Source organism: Coenobita brevimanus, chromosome 96, assembly GCF_032717465.1.
Source record: "Coenobita brevimanus isolate Jiangsu-jjx chromosome 96, ASM3271746v2, whole genome shotgun sequence".
In the NCBI taxonomy this organism is placed as follows: domain Eukaryota; kingdom Metazoa; phylum Arthropoda; class Malacostraca; order Decapoda; family Coenobitidae; genus Coenobita; species Coenobita brevimanus.
Window position 1 is genome coordinate 17355657 of NC_137049.1, and position 17031 is coordinate 17372687.

The 17031-nt window shown below is 43.7% G+C and overlaps 1 protein-coding gene across 1 annotated transcript in view; it reads right to left on the reverse strand.

The window, feature by feature from the left end:
* LOC145413473 (uncharacterized) overlaps window positions 1–17031 on the reverse strand; it is a 364910-nt gene that overhangs the window by 104410 nt on the left and 243469 nt on the right. The window contains exon 7 of the mRNA XM_080283171.1: window positions 6519–6610. Within this exon, the coding sequence (XP_080139297.1) occupies window positions 6519–6610 (92 nt within the window). The remainder of the gene's footprint in view (window positions 1–6518; window positions 6611–17031) is intronic.

A 17031-nucleotide genomic window follows, 5' to 3' on the forward strand; every position in this document is an offset into this window, starting at 1 on the left:
AGACGAAGGGGAGCTGCAAGGCTTGGTGGATGAGTTTGGGAGTGTGTGTAAGAAACAGAATCTAAAGGTGAATGTAGGGAAGAGTAAAGTGATGGTCTTTGAGAGAGGTGAAGTCAGTGAATGGACAGCGAGGTTGGATGGTGAGGAATTGGAAAATGTGAGTACGTTTAAGTACTTGGGTAGTGTGATGAGTAAGGATGGAGGTTTGGAGGGTGAAGTGCTTGAAAGGGTACAGCAGGGAAGAAGGGTTGCTGGTTCTTTGAAAGCAGTGATAGGAAACAAGGAAGTGAGCATGGAGGTGAAAAAGTTACTACATGACAGTATTGTGATACCAACTCTAACGTATGGAAGTGAAGCTTGGACGTTGTTGGAAGGACACAAGTCAAGAGTGAGAGCAGTGGAAATGAGTTATTTAAGAGGAGCATGTGGAGTCACATGGAGAGACAGGCTGACGAATGAGGATATAAAGGAGCATTGTGGTGTGGATGTGGATGTGATAGGAAGCGTTATGAGGAACACACTGAGGTGGTTTGGCCATGTGGAGAGGATGGAGGGTGAAAGACTGATGAAGAGAGTGTATGTGAGTGAGGTGGAGAGGGGAAGAGGGAGGGAGAGGCCGAGGATGAGATGGAGGGATGGGGTGGAGAGGTATATGAGAGAGAGGGGTGTGAGTTGGGAGCAGGGCAGTGAAATGGCGGGGGACAGGGCGACTTGGAGGCAATTTGTTTGTGGCCACCCCAAACGGGATTGAGGTGTCTGGCAATAGATAGATAGATAGATATTTAATAATATAGTGCCCCACGAATCCTCGCCGCCTCCTGAGTACCATTCCTCCCAGTTCACCTCTTTACAGTTAAAGTCACCCAGCAAAATTATATTATTGCTTTTCTCAATTATTTTTTGCAAATAGCTAGCCATATCTGACAACATCTCATGGTATTCGTCATCCTTCCATGCTCTCGTCTTTGGGGGAACAAACACTACTGCCATGTCTGTGTGTGTGTGTGTGTGTGTGTGTGTGTGTGTGTGTGTGTGTGTGTGTGTGTGTGTGTGTGTGTGTGTGTGTGGGCTTGCATCGATGCTGTGTGTATGCCAGCATCTATGCATATGCACTTGCTCTCTTGTTTTTGCCTGTTCATTGCTTGCACATTTATAAAGTCTTGGTTAATTCTGTTTGCTCTCTCGACATGTGTGTGACCAAAATTATTTTTAATATCAGTGACTTTGGTGGAGCTTAATCTGGCGACATAAGGATTTGTATTCACCAGCGATATTTATAAAGTTCGCAGTGCAGGGGAGAGACTAAACTGCTTAACTCATTTCTGTATGTTTCTCGTCTGGCCCTAGCTGTGTGTTGCTGTGTGGAAACGATCAGAGCGTATATAACGCGGAGGATTTTGGATGGTGAGTTTTTTTGTGGGTTGTCGTTGGGAGAGGGTGCGTTTGACTGGAGAAGAGAGGGAGGCGAAGCAGTGTTTCTGTGTATTGTATATATTTCTGAACATCCTTCTTTCACTTCGTATCAGTATCCTATCGCAAGTATTACTGTATTATTATTATAATTATTATTATTATTTGTGGCAACTGAATGCAGTTTAGTTATCTTTTTGTATGATTTCATTTCCTTTATTTGGCAAGTTTGTTCCTAGACTTTAGTGTGATTATTCAGGGTATTATCGGGTTTATTGTTTTTTTTCCTCATTCTTTTGTGTTTTTCATTATTTCATTGTAAACATTGTAAATATTATTAGCTTGTATTATATCAGGTAGATTTTTCATTGTCTTTATTTTGCCCTTGCTAATGTCAGCCCATTTTATTTACTTTCGGACCTGTGTTGCGAGGTTGGAGTTAGTTTTTTTATTGTTTTTCATCACTTAACCTCTATCCGCCCGTTGACGTGTATGCACGACAGGATTCAGGGCGCATAGGGCCGCTGGTTGACTTGCTGTACCGCACTCACCTTCCCGCCACTGTTTGAGTGTGGGACCATTTTCTGATACCTACGGGGTAGGTAGGACCCACAGATACCCCGCAGTTGCGCGGTTCAGTTTGTACTCAGCAGTGGTAGCGAGAGGAGTCATGTCATCTTCCTTGACGTCGTCCGCTTCCATTCCACCGCTTGAAGGGCCGAATGCTTCATCGACCCCCGCTAAAGTCAAGCCCTTTGTGCCAGGGAAAGGGCTAAGTGATAATGCCATAGGACGTGCCCTAGATGAAACTGTGTCATCTCGAACACTGAGTGAGAGTACGACGTCTGAGGGCAAACACAGCTACCACGTGGAGAGCGAGCTCTCTCGCCCTCCAACCCCTACTCGCTCTCCGATGCCAGAGAGGGATCTCCGACTTCTTCAGTAGGAAGGAACAGCCTATGAGAACGATGATTTTTGTGATGAGGAGGGTGACCCAGGAGATCAGGAAAGTGGCTGTGGACCTGGCGGACATCTGCGGAAAAAACGCCACAGAGCCATTTCCCCCACATTCTCCCCACCTGCTCGCCAACATATCTTCCTCCACCGCTCCCCCACACCTCAGCCTACCACTTCAAGGACAGAATCGCCTCCATCAGGCCCTTCAGGAGTGGCATTTCCAAGACGGGAGCCACTTGGTGATAAGGAGTGCCAAGCGTCTTCTATGGAAAGTTCCGTGTCAGGTGAGTCATCACTCGCCTACTCCCCCCACCTCTCCCTCTCCTTCACCCGTGGCCGTGCACGTGGTCATGCATGAGTGATGGAAAAACGCAGTGTAACTGCCAGACGGCCTGCTCTACCACATGTGGGTAGAGTAGACACATTTGTGTGAGAGGATGGTGCCGGATTTGAGCCGTCTGTGCCGGCATTTGATGAGGAGGGTGCAGGTGTGCAGGAGGATGTGCTTCCCCCCAGGCCCTGGCCCTGGACTATTAGCAGTCTGTTCAAGGCCATTTTCACAACTGCAATTATGCAGTACCTGGTGGACGAAATCAATTTCCACCAGGCCACGTGTGTGCGTTGGCTGGACGTGCCCGCAAGTGAGAGCACGCACATGCGTGAATGGATACTCGTTGAGTTGGGGGAGATGTTTGTGTGGCTTGCCCTGACCATGCTGATGGCACATGTAAAGAAAACATGTGCTCCACGACTATTGGTCGGCGGATGAACTCGTTGGCACACCTGTCTTTGCCAAGTATATGGCCCGTGATAGGTACCTGGCAATCCTGAGGTTCCTACATTTCAATCGAAATTACAGGCCTGCATCGAACGACAGGTTATGAAAAACAAGACCAATCCTTACAATGCTGAAAGAGTCATTCTCCAGGGTTTTCCATCCATTTCTGAAAGTGGTTATTGACGAGTAGCTGGTGTTATTCAGGGGCAGGCTTGCATTTATTCAGTATGTGCCATCAAAGCATCACAGATTTGGCCTCAGATTCTTTGTGCTTTGTGACTGTAAAACTGGATATGTGCTGGATGTAATAGTTTACTCGGCAACAGATGTTGATATACCTAGCGATGATCCTCATTGATTCTCTGCATCAGTAGTGAAAGTACTGATGGATAGGTATTTCAACAGGCACCACATTCTGTATACTGACAATTATTACACAGCCCCGGCATTGACAAAGTATTTGCTTGACCATGGTACTGGGTCCTGTGGAACTGTTAGGGCCAACAGAAAGAATTTCCCTGTATTTCTGGCAAATACCTGTACTGAGAAAGGAGCCCTTCTGACAAAGAAATGTGGAAACATGTTAGCCCTTCTCTGGCATGACAAGAGACGGGTTAACATGTTGTCTACAGTTCATAAGGGTGTGCGGGAGGAAACTAGTAAAACAGACTACAGGACCGGGAACCCGTGGTAAAGCCAGATGCAGTCAACGATTACAATATCAACATGCGGCTGGTTGATAAATCGGACATGCAAATTGGTGAGGTCAATTGCCTACGTAAGTCCTGCAGGTGGTACAAGAAGGCGTTCTTACACCTTCTTGATATCGCCATCTTGAACAGTTTCATACTGTTCAAGGAGCTTGTCAGGAAACCTCTCTCTCTACGAGAGTTTGAGAGAGAACTGGCACGCGAACTCTTTGAGCAATATTCAACTTCTTAGGTGACAGGTGCTATGTGGGGGACAGCGGCTCCAGCAGACAGGGTCAGCTGTGCTGAGTATTTCCGTCGGCACAAGATTGTGGAGATCGGGAGAACCGCAGCAGGTCGTCTGGCATACAGGCGGTGCCACGTCTGCCGTACAACCAAACACCGTCCCCCAGCACGAAAAGAGACCTTGTACCAATGTGAAGAATGCAAGGTCCCCCTATGCCCCAAATGCTTCTCAGAGTATCACTCAGAGGGTGAGTACTGAGCAGGTGTGTGGGGAAGTGTAAATAGTGTACAGCAATGCACAAGTTTATGTATTTTCATAAATGAGTGAAAAGTGTGATATTATGAGTAAACTATAGTAAGTGCTAAGTTGTAAGTCATTTATAATAAGTTCTACAAGTGCATATAAGTGATTTATAGTAAGTGCATTACAGAAAATGATACTGTGTATTGGATATTGGTTAGAAAATTATTGGAAATACTTTGTGTTTGCCTATGTGTTACCTGAAAGAAAACCACTTGTGAGTAGGCCACAAAGAACAATACCTGTTTGGTTATACCTAAATTATATCATTCAATATTCAGGGAGATTGTGCCAAATATGAGCATCAGTGTATCTGTGATGTGAAGTACAAATAATGTTAGTTGTGTAAAACAATTATATGATTTTCACTATAACCCTGATTAGTACAAAGCAGTCTGATTTACAGTACAAATAATTACCTCATACTCTACGATAATGCGTGAAAGAGCAAAAATATTTACTTGTCAAAGTGCAATTACACGTAATGGTGATGTACAGTGCAGTAAGTGTCATAGTAAAGGAGAAATATGATTACGGAAGATGTGAGTACAGAAAAACGATGTAAAGGAAAAATATTCCTTACGGAAGAAGTGTGTACAGAAAAACGACGAGCTATTTGCTTTCCCACACACCTACGGGGCATAGAGGCATAATGGAGCGGATGGTAAATCCCTGGGTGAGCCACAGGAACCAGGTGATGACTCATTTTCACAGCAATGAGTAAGGAGGAGTAAAAAAAAACGAGTGGAATCTTCCACATTCTTTCCAAGGATGCAGGTGCAGTGTTACAATCACCACTCCAGGCAGTGCTGCCAACGCTAGCCAGCTGGGCCAAGGCCATGGCCAGTGGCTTGCGCTCGGAGCTGCGTGCAAAAACATGAAAAAACACTCATCTTCAACTCATCCTTACTCATCGAAGGGACCACCTAGAGACCTCGGGATACCTTCATTGGGAAGAGGAAGAGTTGATGAGTCTTTTATGAACTTTTATTTGAATCTCTAGCTATTATAGTTTGTCAGATATAAGGGTTTGAAGTAAGGGTATTTTCCCCAAAATCTCGGAATTTTCCCGTGGGGAGGAGTGTGCAGCGGCCAGGAACCCCCCGGCGGCTAAGGGTTCCCTTTTACTTTGTTTTTCTCAGTTCTTACAGTCAGACTGTTATCTTGTGTTGCCCACTCCCATCTTGTAGCAGTATACATGCATAAATGCATGCACACATACAGGCATCAGTATTGTTTCAGAAACAGCTTAAATGCCAAAATCATGATATATCAGTTTGACAAACTGGTTCAATTACACCACAAAATAGTGTACATTTTCATTTTAAACAGAGAGGTGACTGAGGATGGTGATGCACACCATGAGTGACAATGCATCAGTGGACTGAAGTAAAGATAGGTGGTGGTGACCATCATTATATGACAACGACTTTTTCTGTATCATGGAGGAGTGCATCAGTATGGGGTGTTGCCAAGTTATAAGCAACTGTGAGTTCTTAATGACTCCTTGAGGAAAGGGATCACCAGCCAATGGCAAACCACATCTGACTATGATGATGTGGTGGCAATCACTGGAGAGAGAGAGAGAAAAAAAAAAAGGAGGGAGTGATGTTTGACAAGGCAATGCCTGTGGTTTGGAGGCAGTGGCAGGAACAATAATAATGATGATGATGATGATGTCCCAACATCAATACCAATACAAAAGACAATGTACAAACAATTCATTCAGCCCATACTGTCAAGCAGTTACCCACACCATAACATATTTACCTTATTCAGCACACAGTCACAACACAGACAGTCATTCAACATAAACCCCCAGAAAAGTTCTCAGAGTGGTTGGTTGAAGTGGTCAGCTTTCAGTGGTTCACTAGGTTTCAGATCCTGTTGAACTTGGAGTTGCAACATTGGAAATAAAGGTGATGCATAACAGCATATGACATTGTTTTTATGTCTGTTTTATTCTCTATATGTCAGTCTGTCTCTAATGTTTTCTTTTCCTTTGTTTTTTACTATTATACCTCCTTTACTGCTGTACTGTATATCCAACCCATTCATTCTTCAGTTTCTTCTATTTCTATCATTCTTAAACTTCATCTTCCTAACATTCTCCTTTTAAGTTTTCCTTTCCTCTTACCTGAATGTGTAAGGCGATGTTTGTACATGTAAGCTTCAGTTGAAAAATTCTTGCCACACTCATCACAGGTAAACCGCTGATTAAGGTGGTACCTGTTGGTAAGGGGTAATACAGTTAAAAAAAATAAAAAAAACAAAACATGAACACAGTAGGTACAGCATAATGCTGAATCTAATCCATATAATTTTCATCATCATGATTCATGATCATGAAAATGATCATGATCATGATCATCATCATGATCACCTAACCCTTATTCCCACCTAAAGATGGAGTTAGGCAGGATCCACAAAATATGAGAGGCAAAGCATAAAAGCAAGAATATTTTCAGCAGCATGCCCAATGTACTAGGCAACAGTCATTCACATACATTCAAGTCTTTGGAATCTTGGTTCCACCTCACTGGCACAATTATATAAGGTGTGTGTATATATATATATATATATATAGGTGGTAGGTGGAGGCACTCACCATCCACTCACTCAATGTAGTGCTGCTCTTGGGTGTCTGCCCTTTCCTCTCCTCCAGCCTTCTTTCCTTCCATCTTCTGTCGTTCTTTCCTTTAGTTTTTCCTCTTCTTTTTGCCTACGGGTCACTTTACACTCCCTTTTCTGTCTTTCTTTCCTTCATTCTTTCCTCTTCCTTCTGCCTGTGGGTGACTCTACACTGAGGGATAAGCCAAATGGTTTCCTGCACACCAGGAAACCATTTACTACGCTGGGTGGTAACCACATAGCCAAATTTTGGCGCCTGGTGGTTTAGTGGGTAATTATTGTGCTCCAATCAGATTGAGCGCGTGAAGGTTTATATCCATGGGATGGTTGGGGTTTATTGCTCACGTAATGCCACTCAGGGATGAGTAATGTTGGTCACTGTCATCTTAACCCGCTGTGTGCCAGTGCCATTTTAAAACGGTCTTACGTAATACCGCGGCCAGTGCCAGTGCCATTTTAAAATGGCTTAAATTTCAAAAATTCATTGTGACCACATTTTTCAAGCTATGCATGCAAAAACTGGTGTGCTTGTACGGCAACCCTTCCTCTATCTGCCCTCAGGCGGCCAGGCCCATACACCCATGCACTCCCTAAGCCTCATTCTGCTTGTGTGTATTTACCTAATTGCATTTACCTAATTGTGATATACAGGAAATGAGCTACGCTTGTGGGGTCCCGTCTGTTTCTCAGTAAGTCAAATTTAGCTTTAAACTCATTTGTTTTTAGACTGGATGATCACTTTGTCCAGGCTATTCCACAGGAAAACTATATTTCTTGATATCTTTCAAGCAACTTGGCTTCTTCAATTTCATTCTGTGTCCTCTTGTTACTTTCTTATCCCATACACACAGATCTTCTTTGTATTTTGTTTTCTCCCATCATGGTCCTGAACACTGCAATCATGTCGCCCCTCTTTCTCCTTTCCTCTAAGGCAGGCAAATCCAGCTTTTCCAGCCTCTATATCTCTGTACGACAGATCTGCCAGGCTGGGGACCATCATGGTTGCTGTTCTTTGTATTCTCTCAATCTTGTTTTTATCTTTCTTTTTGTGTGGGGACCACACTACTGCTGCATATTCTAACCTGGGGTGGATCATGGCCACTATCAATTTTTTCATCATCTCATCCATACAATGAAATGCTACTCTTATATTAGTCAAGAGTTTATACATCTCTCTAACTGTCTTGTTAATATGGTATGTTTTTCAGGTGACAAACTATCCTGGACAAGCACTCCCATATCTTTCTCTTCTCTCGCTTTTGTGATAGGTTCATTACCCGTCAAATAATTCAATGATGACCTCTAGGTACTTTTACCCATTTCCAATATTTTACATTTCTTTACATTGAATTTCATTTCCCACATCCAGCTCCAATCGTGTATCCTATCCAGATCCTCCTGCAGCATTTTACAATGATCCTCAACCTCTACCTTCCTCATTATCTTTGCATCATCAGCAAACAGAGTTGCATAACTATTCACTCCATCTACCATATCATTTATGTAAATCAGGAACATTACTGGTGACAACACTGAGCCTTGTGGGACTCTATTTGTTACTTCCCTCCATCCACACATCTAATCCATTATTACTGTCCTCATTTGTCTGTCTCTAAAAAAGTCTTTCATCCATTTCAGGAGGTTCCCCTTCAGTCCTCCTATATGCTCTAGTTTCTACATTAGTCTCTTATGGGGTACCTTGTCGAAGGCCTTCTCCAAATCTAAATACACACAATCCACCCAACTGTCTCTCCCATAGCACGTCAATCACTCTTGAGTAAATGCTCAACAAGTTGGAAACACATGACCTTCCACATCTGAATCCAAACTGACTTTCAGTCAAAATATTCATCTCTTCCAGATATCTTATCCATCTATCTTTAAGAATTCTCTCGCACAATTTTGCAACCATGCTGGTTAGGGACACTGGCCTATAATTCAGGGGTTCTTCCCTGTTTCCTCCCATATAAATTGGTACCACATTTGCCCTTTTCCATTCTTGAGGCACTTTCCCCTCTTCCAGAGAACACACAATTAAACTGTGAATATTATCTGCCAGTTGTTGTCTGCATTCCTTCAGTACCCAATTAGAGATTCCATCTGGTCCTGGGGCTTTCCTTACATCTTGAATTTCCAGTAATTTATACACTTCCTGCACTTCCACTTTTATATCTTTTATCACTACATTTCTAGTCACTCCCTCCCCTTCCACAAGCTCCTTTTCATTAGTGGAAACTGATTGGAAACATTTGTTCATTATTTCAGCTTGCACCGCCGCATCTTTATAGACCTCTCCTACTTTCAGTTTGGTGATTCCTTCCTTTTGTTTCAATTTCCCATTGACAAATCTATAAAACAGTTTGGGTTCATCCTTACATTTGTCTATTATATCCATCCATCATCCAATTCTCCATTGTCCCATGAGGAGCGTAGAAGCCTGGGGCTAGGCAATTCAGTTTCTCATTTAAGATGAGAGTGACCAACCTCACTCATCCCTGAGTGGCATTACATGAACAATAACCCCCAACCATCGCTTGGATATAAACCTTCACCGGCTCAATCCGATTGGAGCGCTGTAATTACCCACTAAACCACCAGGCTCCATAATTTGGTTATATGGTTACCACCCAGCATAGTAAATGGTTTCCTGGTGTACAGGAAACCATTAAGCTTGTTACTCAGTGTAGAGTCACCCATAAGCAGAAGGAAGAGGAAAGAATGAAGGAAGGAAAGACAAAGGAGGGAGTGTAAAGTCACCTGTAGGCAGAAGGACGAAGAAAGAATGGAGAGAGGAGAGGAAAGGGCAGACACCCGAGAGCAGCACTACATCGAGTGAGTGGATGGCGAGCGCCCCCACCTACCACATTTTGTCTATTATACCTTTTCCAAAATTCCTTTCTTCCTCTCTATGTATTCTTGTGTATTCATTTCTAATTCTTTTATATTCTTCCTTTGTTCTGCTGTTACCTCTCTTTCTTTAGTTGTTCCACACAGTGTCTCTCTCTTTTTTTGATATCATACACCTTCTATTAAACCACTCCTTTTTCCTGTTTTCTTTCCCTTTTACTCTTGGCACAAATTTTTCCACTACCAAATTATACAGGTCTAGAAAGATATCCCACTTCCTCTGTATCTCTCTTGTTTCTCTGAATTTTCTCCAATCCACATTTTCAAAAAATTTTCTCAATCCTGTAAAGTTTGCTTTCCCAAAGTTGTATCTTCCCTGCCTATAAAGCTCGTCTCATGGCTCCACGTTCCCTATTATTATCTGGAACTCAATGACCACACGATCACTTTTTCCTACAGGACACAGATATTTCAAAGATTCTATTACACTGGGTTCTTTGATAAACAGTACGTCTAATCTTGTTGGTGTGTCCTCACCTCGGAACAGTGTCTCTTCTGACTCATTGCATCATCACATTGTTCATTGTTATATTTAATAATATAGTGCCCCACGAATCTTCGCTTCCTCCTGAGTCCCATTCCTCCTAGTTCACCTCTTTACAGTTGAAGGCACCCCACAAAATTATATTGTTGCTTTTCTCAATCATTTTCTGTAAATAACTAGCCATGTCTGACAAATTTCCTGGTATTCATCATCATTCCATGCTCTTGTCTTAGGAGGAACATACACTACCACCGTATCTCTCTTGCCATTCTCTCCAGTTTCTAATTTCATACTTATCACTTCTGCCCTGCCTTCTCCCATTTCCACAGTATCTACATTTATGTTGTTCTTCACTGCAATCATCACTCCTCCTCCCATTTTATCTTTTTCTTCTCCACAGTTTGTATTTACCATTTCTCATATGAACATCAATATATTCTCTTAACTTGGTCTCTAAGAAGCACATAACATCAGGTTCATGTACCCTCAAGAAATCGTTGATCTCTAGCCTTCCCGTATTAAACCATCAACATTAGTATTTGCCACCTTCAAATTATTATTGATGTTTTTTATACCCTCTTCTCTCCTCTCCGTTGGTGCCACATCCTTAATTTCTGATCCATAACTCTCCAATAAAACACTGTCTTCTCTTCCTCCGTTCTGTTTGTTTTTTATCTTTGCTTCCTTTACTAACTCCTTTAGTGTAGCTCTTTCTTCCTCATTTGCATCTCTCCTTATCCAAACATTTTTGAACCCTTCCTTGTCTGATAATCTCCATGTTCTATTGATGATTTCGTTTACTGTTGCCTGGGACTTAAATTTTACCTTCAATGGCCTCGCCCCTCCTTCCTTGTACTTTCCTAACCGAAACACTTCTTCAATCTCTTCTCGAGCTTCGTTGTTTTCCTCCATAACTATTGATATTATTTTTTTAACCTTACTCAGTTCTTCTCTCTCTCTTTCTGTTCTTACTGTCATACATTTTTCTTTTACTTCTGAGATTATTAGACATTTTTTCTTATCTGCTATATCCCTGACAAAAGATTCTCTACTTCTCAGTACCTAACCACTTCTCTCTCCACCTTTGCTGTGCTTTGTTGTTCTATAATCTCTTTCAGATTTACATTTCCTTCTCCCTGAATTTTCTTCCGCCCCTTATGTTGCTCCATGATTTCTATAATGTGCTCATCTTGCATTCTTGAGTTGGATTCATACTCATCTAGTTAGCTTTTCATCCTGTCCCTTTCTTCTTTCAACCTTTTATTCTCCCTCTTAAGTTGTTTTATTTCATTAGAGGCAGATTCATTACTCACTTTTAATTCTGTGACTTCTCTTTCTTGGTCATCACTGCGTGTACAAACTTTTTTCAGTTTATTTCATAGAATACTGATCTCGTTTTCCTGCTCTATGGTACGTTCCTGTAACTCTCTAATCACTGCCCAAATCTTATCTCCTGGACATTCCTCTCTGCTGTTTTCTCTACTGCTGCTACTCTTGTTTGGTTCAGCTTAACATTTCCATTTCCCACATCATCTTTGGAGAAGCCCTCAAGCTCTCTCTCTATCTGTCTATCTATCTATAGCCCGACGCCCTAATCCCGCAAAGGGTGGTCGCAGACAAAACACCTCCAAGTCGCTCTGTCACCCACCATTTGACTACCCTCCCCCCAGCTCACTCCCCCCTCCCTCATATACCTCTCAACTCCATCCCTCCACCTCATCCTCGGTCTACCCCTCCCTCTCCCTCCCTCCACCTCACCTACATACACCCTCTTGGTCAGTCTTTCATTCTCCATTCTCTCTACATGTCCAAACCACCTCAGTGTATTTCTCCTAATCTTCTCAACCACATCCACATCCACCCCACAACGTTCCTTCACTTCATTCGTCAACCTGTCCCTCCATGTCACTCCACGTGCTCCTCTCAAGTAACTCATTTCCACTGCTCTCACTCTTGACTTGTTCCCCTCTTGCAAGGTCCACGCCTCGCTTCCATATGACAGGGTAGGGATCACAATACTATCATGCAGTGACTTCTTAACTTCCATACTCACCTTCCTATTTCTCATCACTGCTTTCAGTGAACCAACAACCTTCCTTCCCTGCTGTACCCTTTCCCGTACTTCATCCCCCAAAGTTCCATCCTTACTCATCACACTACCCAAGTACTTGAATGCACTCACACTCTCCATATCCTCACCATCCAACCTCACTGTACATTCAGTGAGTTCATTCCTCTCAAACACCATAACTTTACTTTTGTTTACATTAACTTTCAGCTTCCTCCTCCTGGAAACTGTCCCAAATTCATTCACCAAACCTTGCAACTCCCATTCATCTTCACTCAACAATACTGTATCATCAGCAAACAGCAAACAGCAACTCTCTCTCGCCAGTTGTAAACAAGGCACCATCCCTTTCTGCCATGATGCAACGATATGGAGACTTTCTAATTCCACTATATCTTGTACTTTTTATGACCAAAACCGCGTTTTTTTTTTAATCACTGTCCGACAGGACCACTACTCACGCACTCTTTCACATAATCACAAATAGGCTGGTATCCTTTTCGTCGCTGATTCAGCAATTATTTCTCCATGATCCAGGAAGAGCTCCGTCTCTGTTGGCGACCTGTGTGTGTGTGTGTGTGTGTGTGTGTGTGTGTGTGTGTGTGTGTCATACAGTGCAGCGATGTCTTGCCATGGTCTCTCTGATGAGATTCAGGAGCTCCTGAAGGTCCCATACACTGGGGAAAGCGATGTGGAGGACGATGACGCACAGGATAATGACTACATCCAGCCATAGGAGGAAAGTAGTGGTGATGACTAAATTCCTCACCACAAAAATCCAGTATGTGGGTCATACTAGAGCAACACGTGGTAGGAGGCCACCTGCACGTCGTCGTTCTGCACGTCATGACAATGAGAAGGAAAGGGAGGAGGAAAATAGTCCAGCAGTTCAGGGGTGGTCGGGGAAGCCAAGGATTTTCATACGTGGGGAGGAAAGTGTGAGGAGGAAGAGGGGCCGATTTGGGAAAATTCCATTGTTGGGGGAGACTGAGTCATCTCGCCCGCGCTCTTCCTTACCCCCGCGTGACCCAGCTCAGCCCAGCACCTGAGGACAAAGTCTTCCTGCCTTCCCCACACCCAGCACCTCATGTGAAACTCTGCCCCCATTCTTCACACTTCCTCATACTTCCCCACAGCCTGAGGAACACGGAAGCGATGATGATGAGGAAACGGCGTGGGAGTGGGAGAACGGGAGTGACTTTGTCCCCCACATTCATCCATTCAACCACGAGAATGTGGCCGGGTGTACTGTCCCAGAACTCCACCATAGCTCAAGTAGGCTGGACTTTTTTAGGAACTACTTCCCTGTTGACTTTTTTTTTTAAACTGTTGCCCTAACAAATGCCTTTGCAGCATTTGAGCGTGGGGGAACGACCCAGACACCACACAGCCGATTATTCGAACCTGACGTATCCCTGAGTGAAATGTACATGTTCCTAGCACTTCTGCTTTTGATGGGGATATTGAAAAAAAACAGCTTCCTTCGTACTGGACTGTGGATCCACTTATGGTGACACCATTTTTTGGCAAGGTGATGGGGAGGAATAGATTGCAGTACATCCTGAGCCGCCTACATTTTTCTGACACCCTTGACCCAGCTAATGCTAACAACATGGACGGGATGGGGAGGATGCGTCTAGTTTCTGATCACCTTCGAGAGAAATTCCATACCTCCTTCTCTACATACAGAGACCTCGTCACAGACAAGAGTCTCAAGCTATGGAGAGGTAATATCACTTTCCATCAGTATATCCCCAGCAAAAGATACAGGTTTGGCCTTCAAAATCTTTGTGATGTGCACCTATAAGACTGGGTATGTGCATGACATAGTCCTGCACATGGGTGTTCAGACGGACATCACAGAAGATAGACGCTTAGGACTCTCAGGGGCTGTGGTAAAAACAATGATCGAGGAATACCTTCATAGTGGGCATGTCCTCTACCTGGATAATTGGTACACAAGCCCCTTCTCACCAGGTACCTTCACCTGCAGGAAACTGGTCTGTGCGGCACGGTAAAGAAGAACCATCGGCACATGGTGAAGGTGGGGAGGAAGCTTCAGAAAAACGGTTGTTTTTTACAAAGCAAATAATATCTTCACAACAGCATGGCACCAGAACCACGAAGTATTCCTTCTCTCATTTGTTCATCACCCCCTTGTACACCGCAAAGACAGTCTAGACTACGGTCCAGAAGGGCAGCACCACGTCTGGAAACCAGAACCTGTCTTAGCCTACAATGTGAACATGTGACAGGTGGATCAATTGGACGCCATGATTTCCAGCGTTGACTGAGCCAGGCCAACGATGAAGTGGTATAAGAATTTATTTTTCCACCTCCTCGACATCACCGTCCTCAATGCTCACTATCTCCACGCACATACCATTGGCATCCAGGAGACCTTCGAGGGCTATATTTGTGAGCTGGTGTGAGAGAGAGTGGGGGAATATGGGGAAGATACAAGTGCTGCTCACCACCGCCACACCGCTGCCACGCCTCTCCATCTCACCGCTAGACACTTCCCCAGGATTGTCCCTCCAAGTGCAACACATTGAAATCCCCAGCGGAGGTGTCACGTGTGTACAAACAGCACTGTAAGGCCACAGACTCAGCGGAAGAACTCAAGGTATATGCATGCAGAGTGTGAAGTAGGACTGTGCATATACCCATGCTTTGAGGAGTACCACACTCTTGCTAACTATTGAGTAACAATAGCGTGGTAATCACAAGCACCAAAAAGACGCTCAAAAAGTGTTGTAAGTATGGAAAAAGACTCTCAAAAAGTGTTATAAGTACTGCATACTGTGAAAGCATGTTGTAAATATTTTCTCGTAAGTGTAAGGACTGAACGTAGTGAAGTAAAGTTTTAGGTATGTTCTCGGAAATGTTAAACAATGTATTCACAGTGAGATGCTCAAAAATACTCTTGTAATGTCTGTGTATACTGAAGGCATATTGTAAATAATTTATCGTAAGCGAAAGGGCTGTACATTGTGAGGTCAAGTTTTGCATATTTTCTAGTAACTGTAAAACAATGCATTCACAGTGATACGTATAGTGTTGCAGGAGTAAGTGATTTGTTCGCGAAAAAAAAGATGCTTTCTTCATGAAATAATATGGAAAAAAAAATTCTTGTGAATGTGAATTGGACAGAAAAGTGTAAAGAACATTCCTATATCTTCCCTGAGTCATGTTGGCAAGAATACCTGAGTTTACCTTGCATAGAAAATGGGTTTTCTCTCACCTCTACCGGAGATTCCCCGCGCGCACACACCAGCGGGCGGCAGGAGGGATTACGAAAAATGCACTTCTGACCTCCAGTGATTTTTTTTATGGTTATAATTGTTTTTTTCACACCAAAATTTATAATTTTAGCCAAAAAAAAAATAAATAAATAAAATAAAAAACTGGCCGGCACGAGGGTGATACATAGGGCTAAAAGTGTCCGGCACGCAGCGGGTTAAATGTCAAGACCAACTGCCTAGCCCTGGGCTCCTATGCTCCTCATGGGGCAACGTAGGACTTGATTATGGATGGATGGATGGATATATGTATATATATACAGTATATATATAAATTTATATATATATACTATATATATACTGTATATATAAGTAATCCCTCTAATATCCGAATATCCCCACTAACTGGACATAATAGTCCCGGGATCCAATATTCCCAAAATGGTCCGAAAACCGCAACAAAATCGAAAAAAAAGAAGAAAAAAAACAAAAGAATTTTTCCAGCCCGTAATTTGAACTTGCCGTGCGCGGCGTGGGACAACTTTGTTGTGGCGCGTCATTCCTCCGATGTCGGATAGAGCACCGCTGCATCCTCCCCACTTTCCGCCTGTCTCTCGTCGCGAGTGCACGCTCGTCATCATGGCTGCCCACGTGCTCACTTTTTGTGGTGGTGCCTTACCTGCTGCAGGCACTCCTGCTGCTCTCGTGCCTCTCCTTCGTGTGTGTGATGATGGCCCCACCGCCTGAGAAGAGGAAGAGTGATGTTGACTCTGGAGAAGAAATGGGAGATATTGGAGAAAGTAGATGCGGGATGGTCTTCTTCCCGCATCCTCTGCGAGTTCGACCTGGCCCAATCTACTTTGTTCGATATCAAGAGATCCCGAGACAAACTCATGCAGTACACGGCTGACATCTCGTCGAGAAGCAAACGCAACAAGTTTGCTGAAGTCGACCGTTCCACGATGATTTGGTATCAACAGCAACGTGCTGCTGGTGTGATGGTACGTGGTACGGAGCTGAAGGCTGCTGCTGAGAAGTTCGCCAGGCTTCACGACACCCTAGACTTCAAGGCATCCGAGGGTTGGCTCTTCGCGTTCAAGCTACGGCATGGCCTTACCAACCATAAAGCTCATGGCGAAGCTTTGGACACTAACGAGGATGGAGTAGTTTCGGCACAAGGTGAAGGGCTTGATCGACAAGGAGGGCCACACTCTCGGTCAAGTCTACAATGCTGACGAAACTGGTTTATTCTATCGCTTTTTGCCAAAGAACACTCTAGCCGAGGAGACGGAGAATCGTGTACCTGGCCGCAAGCTCT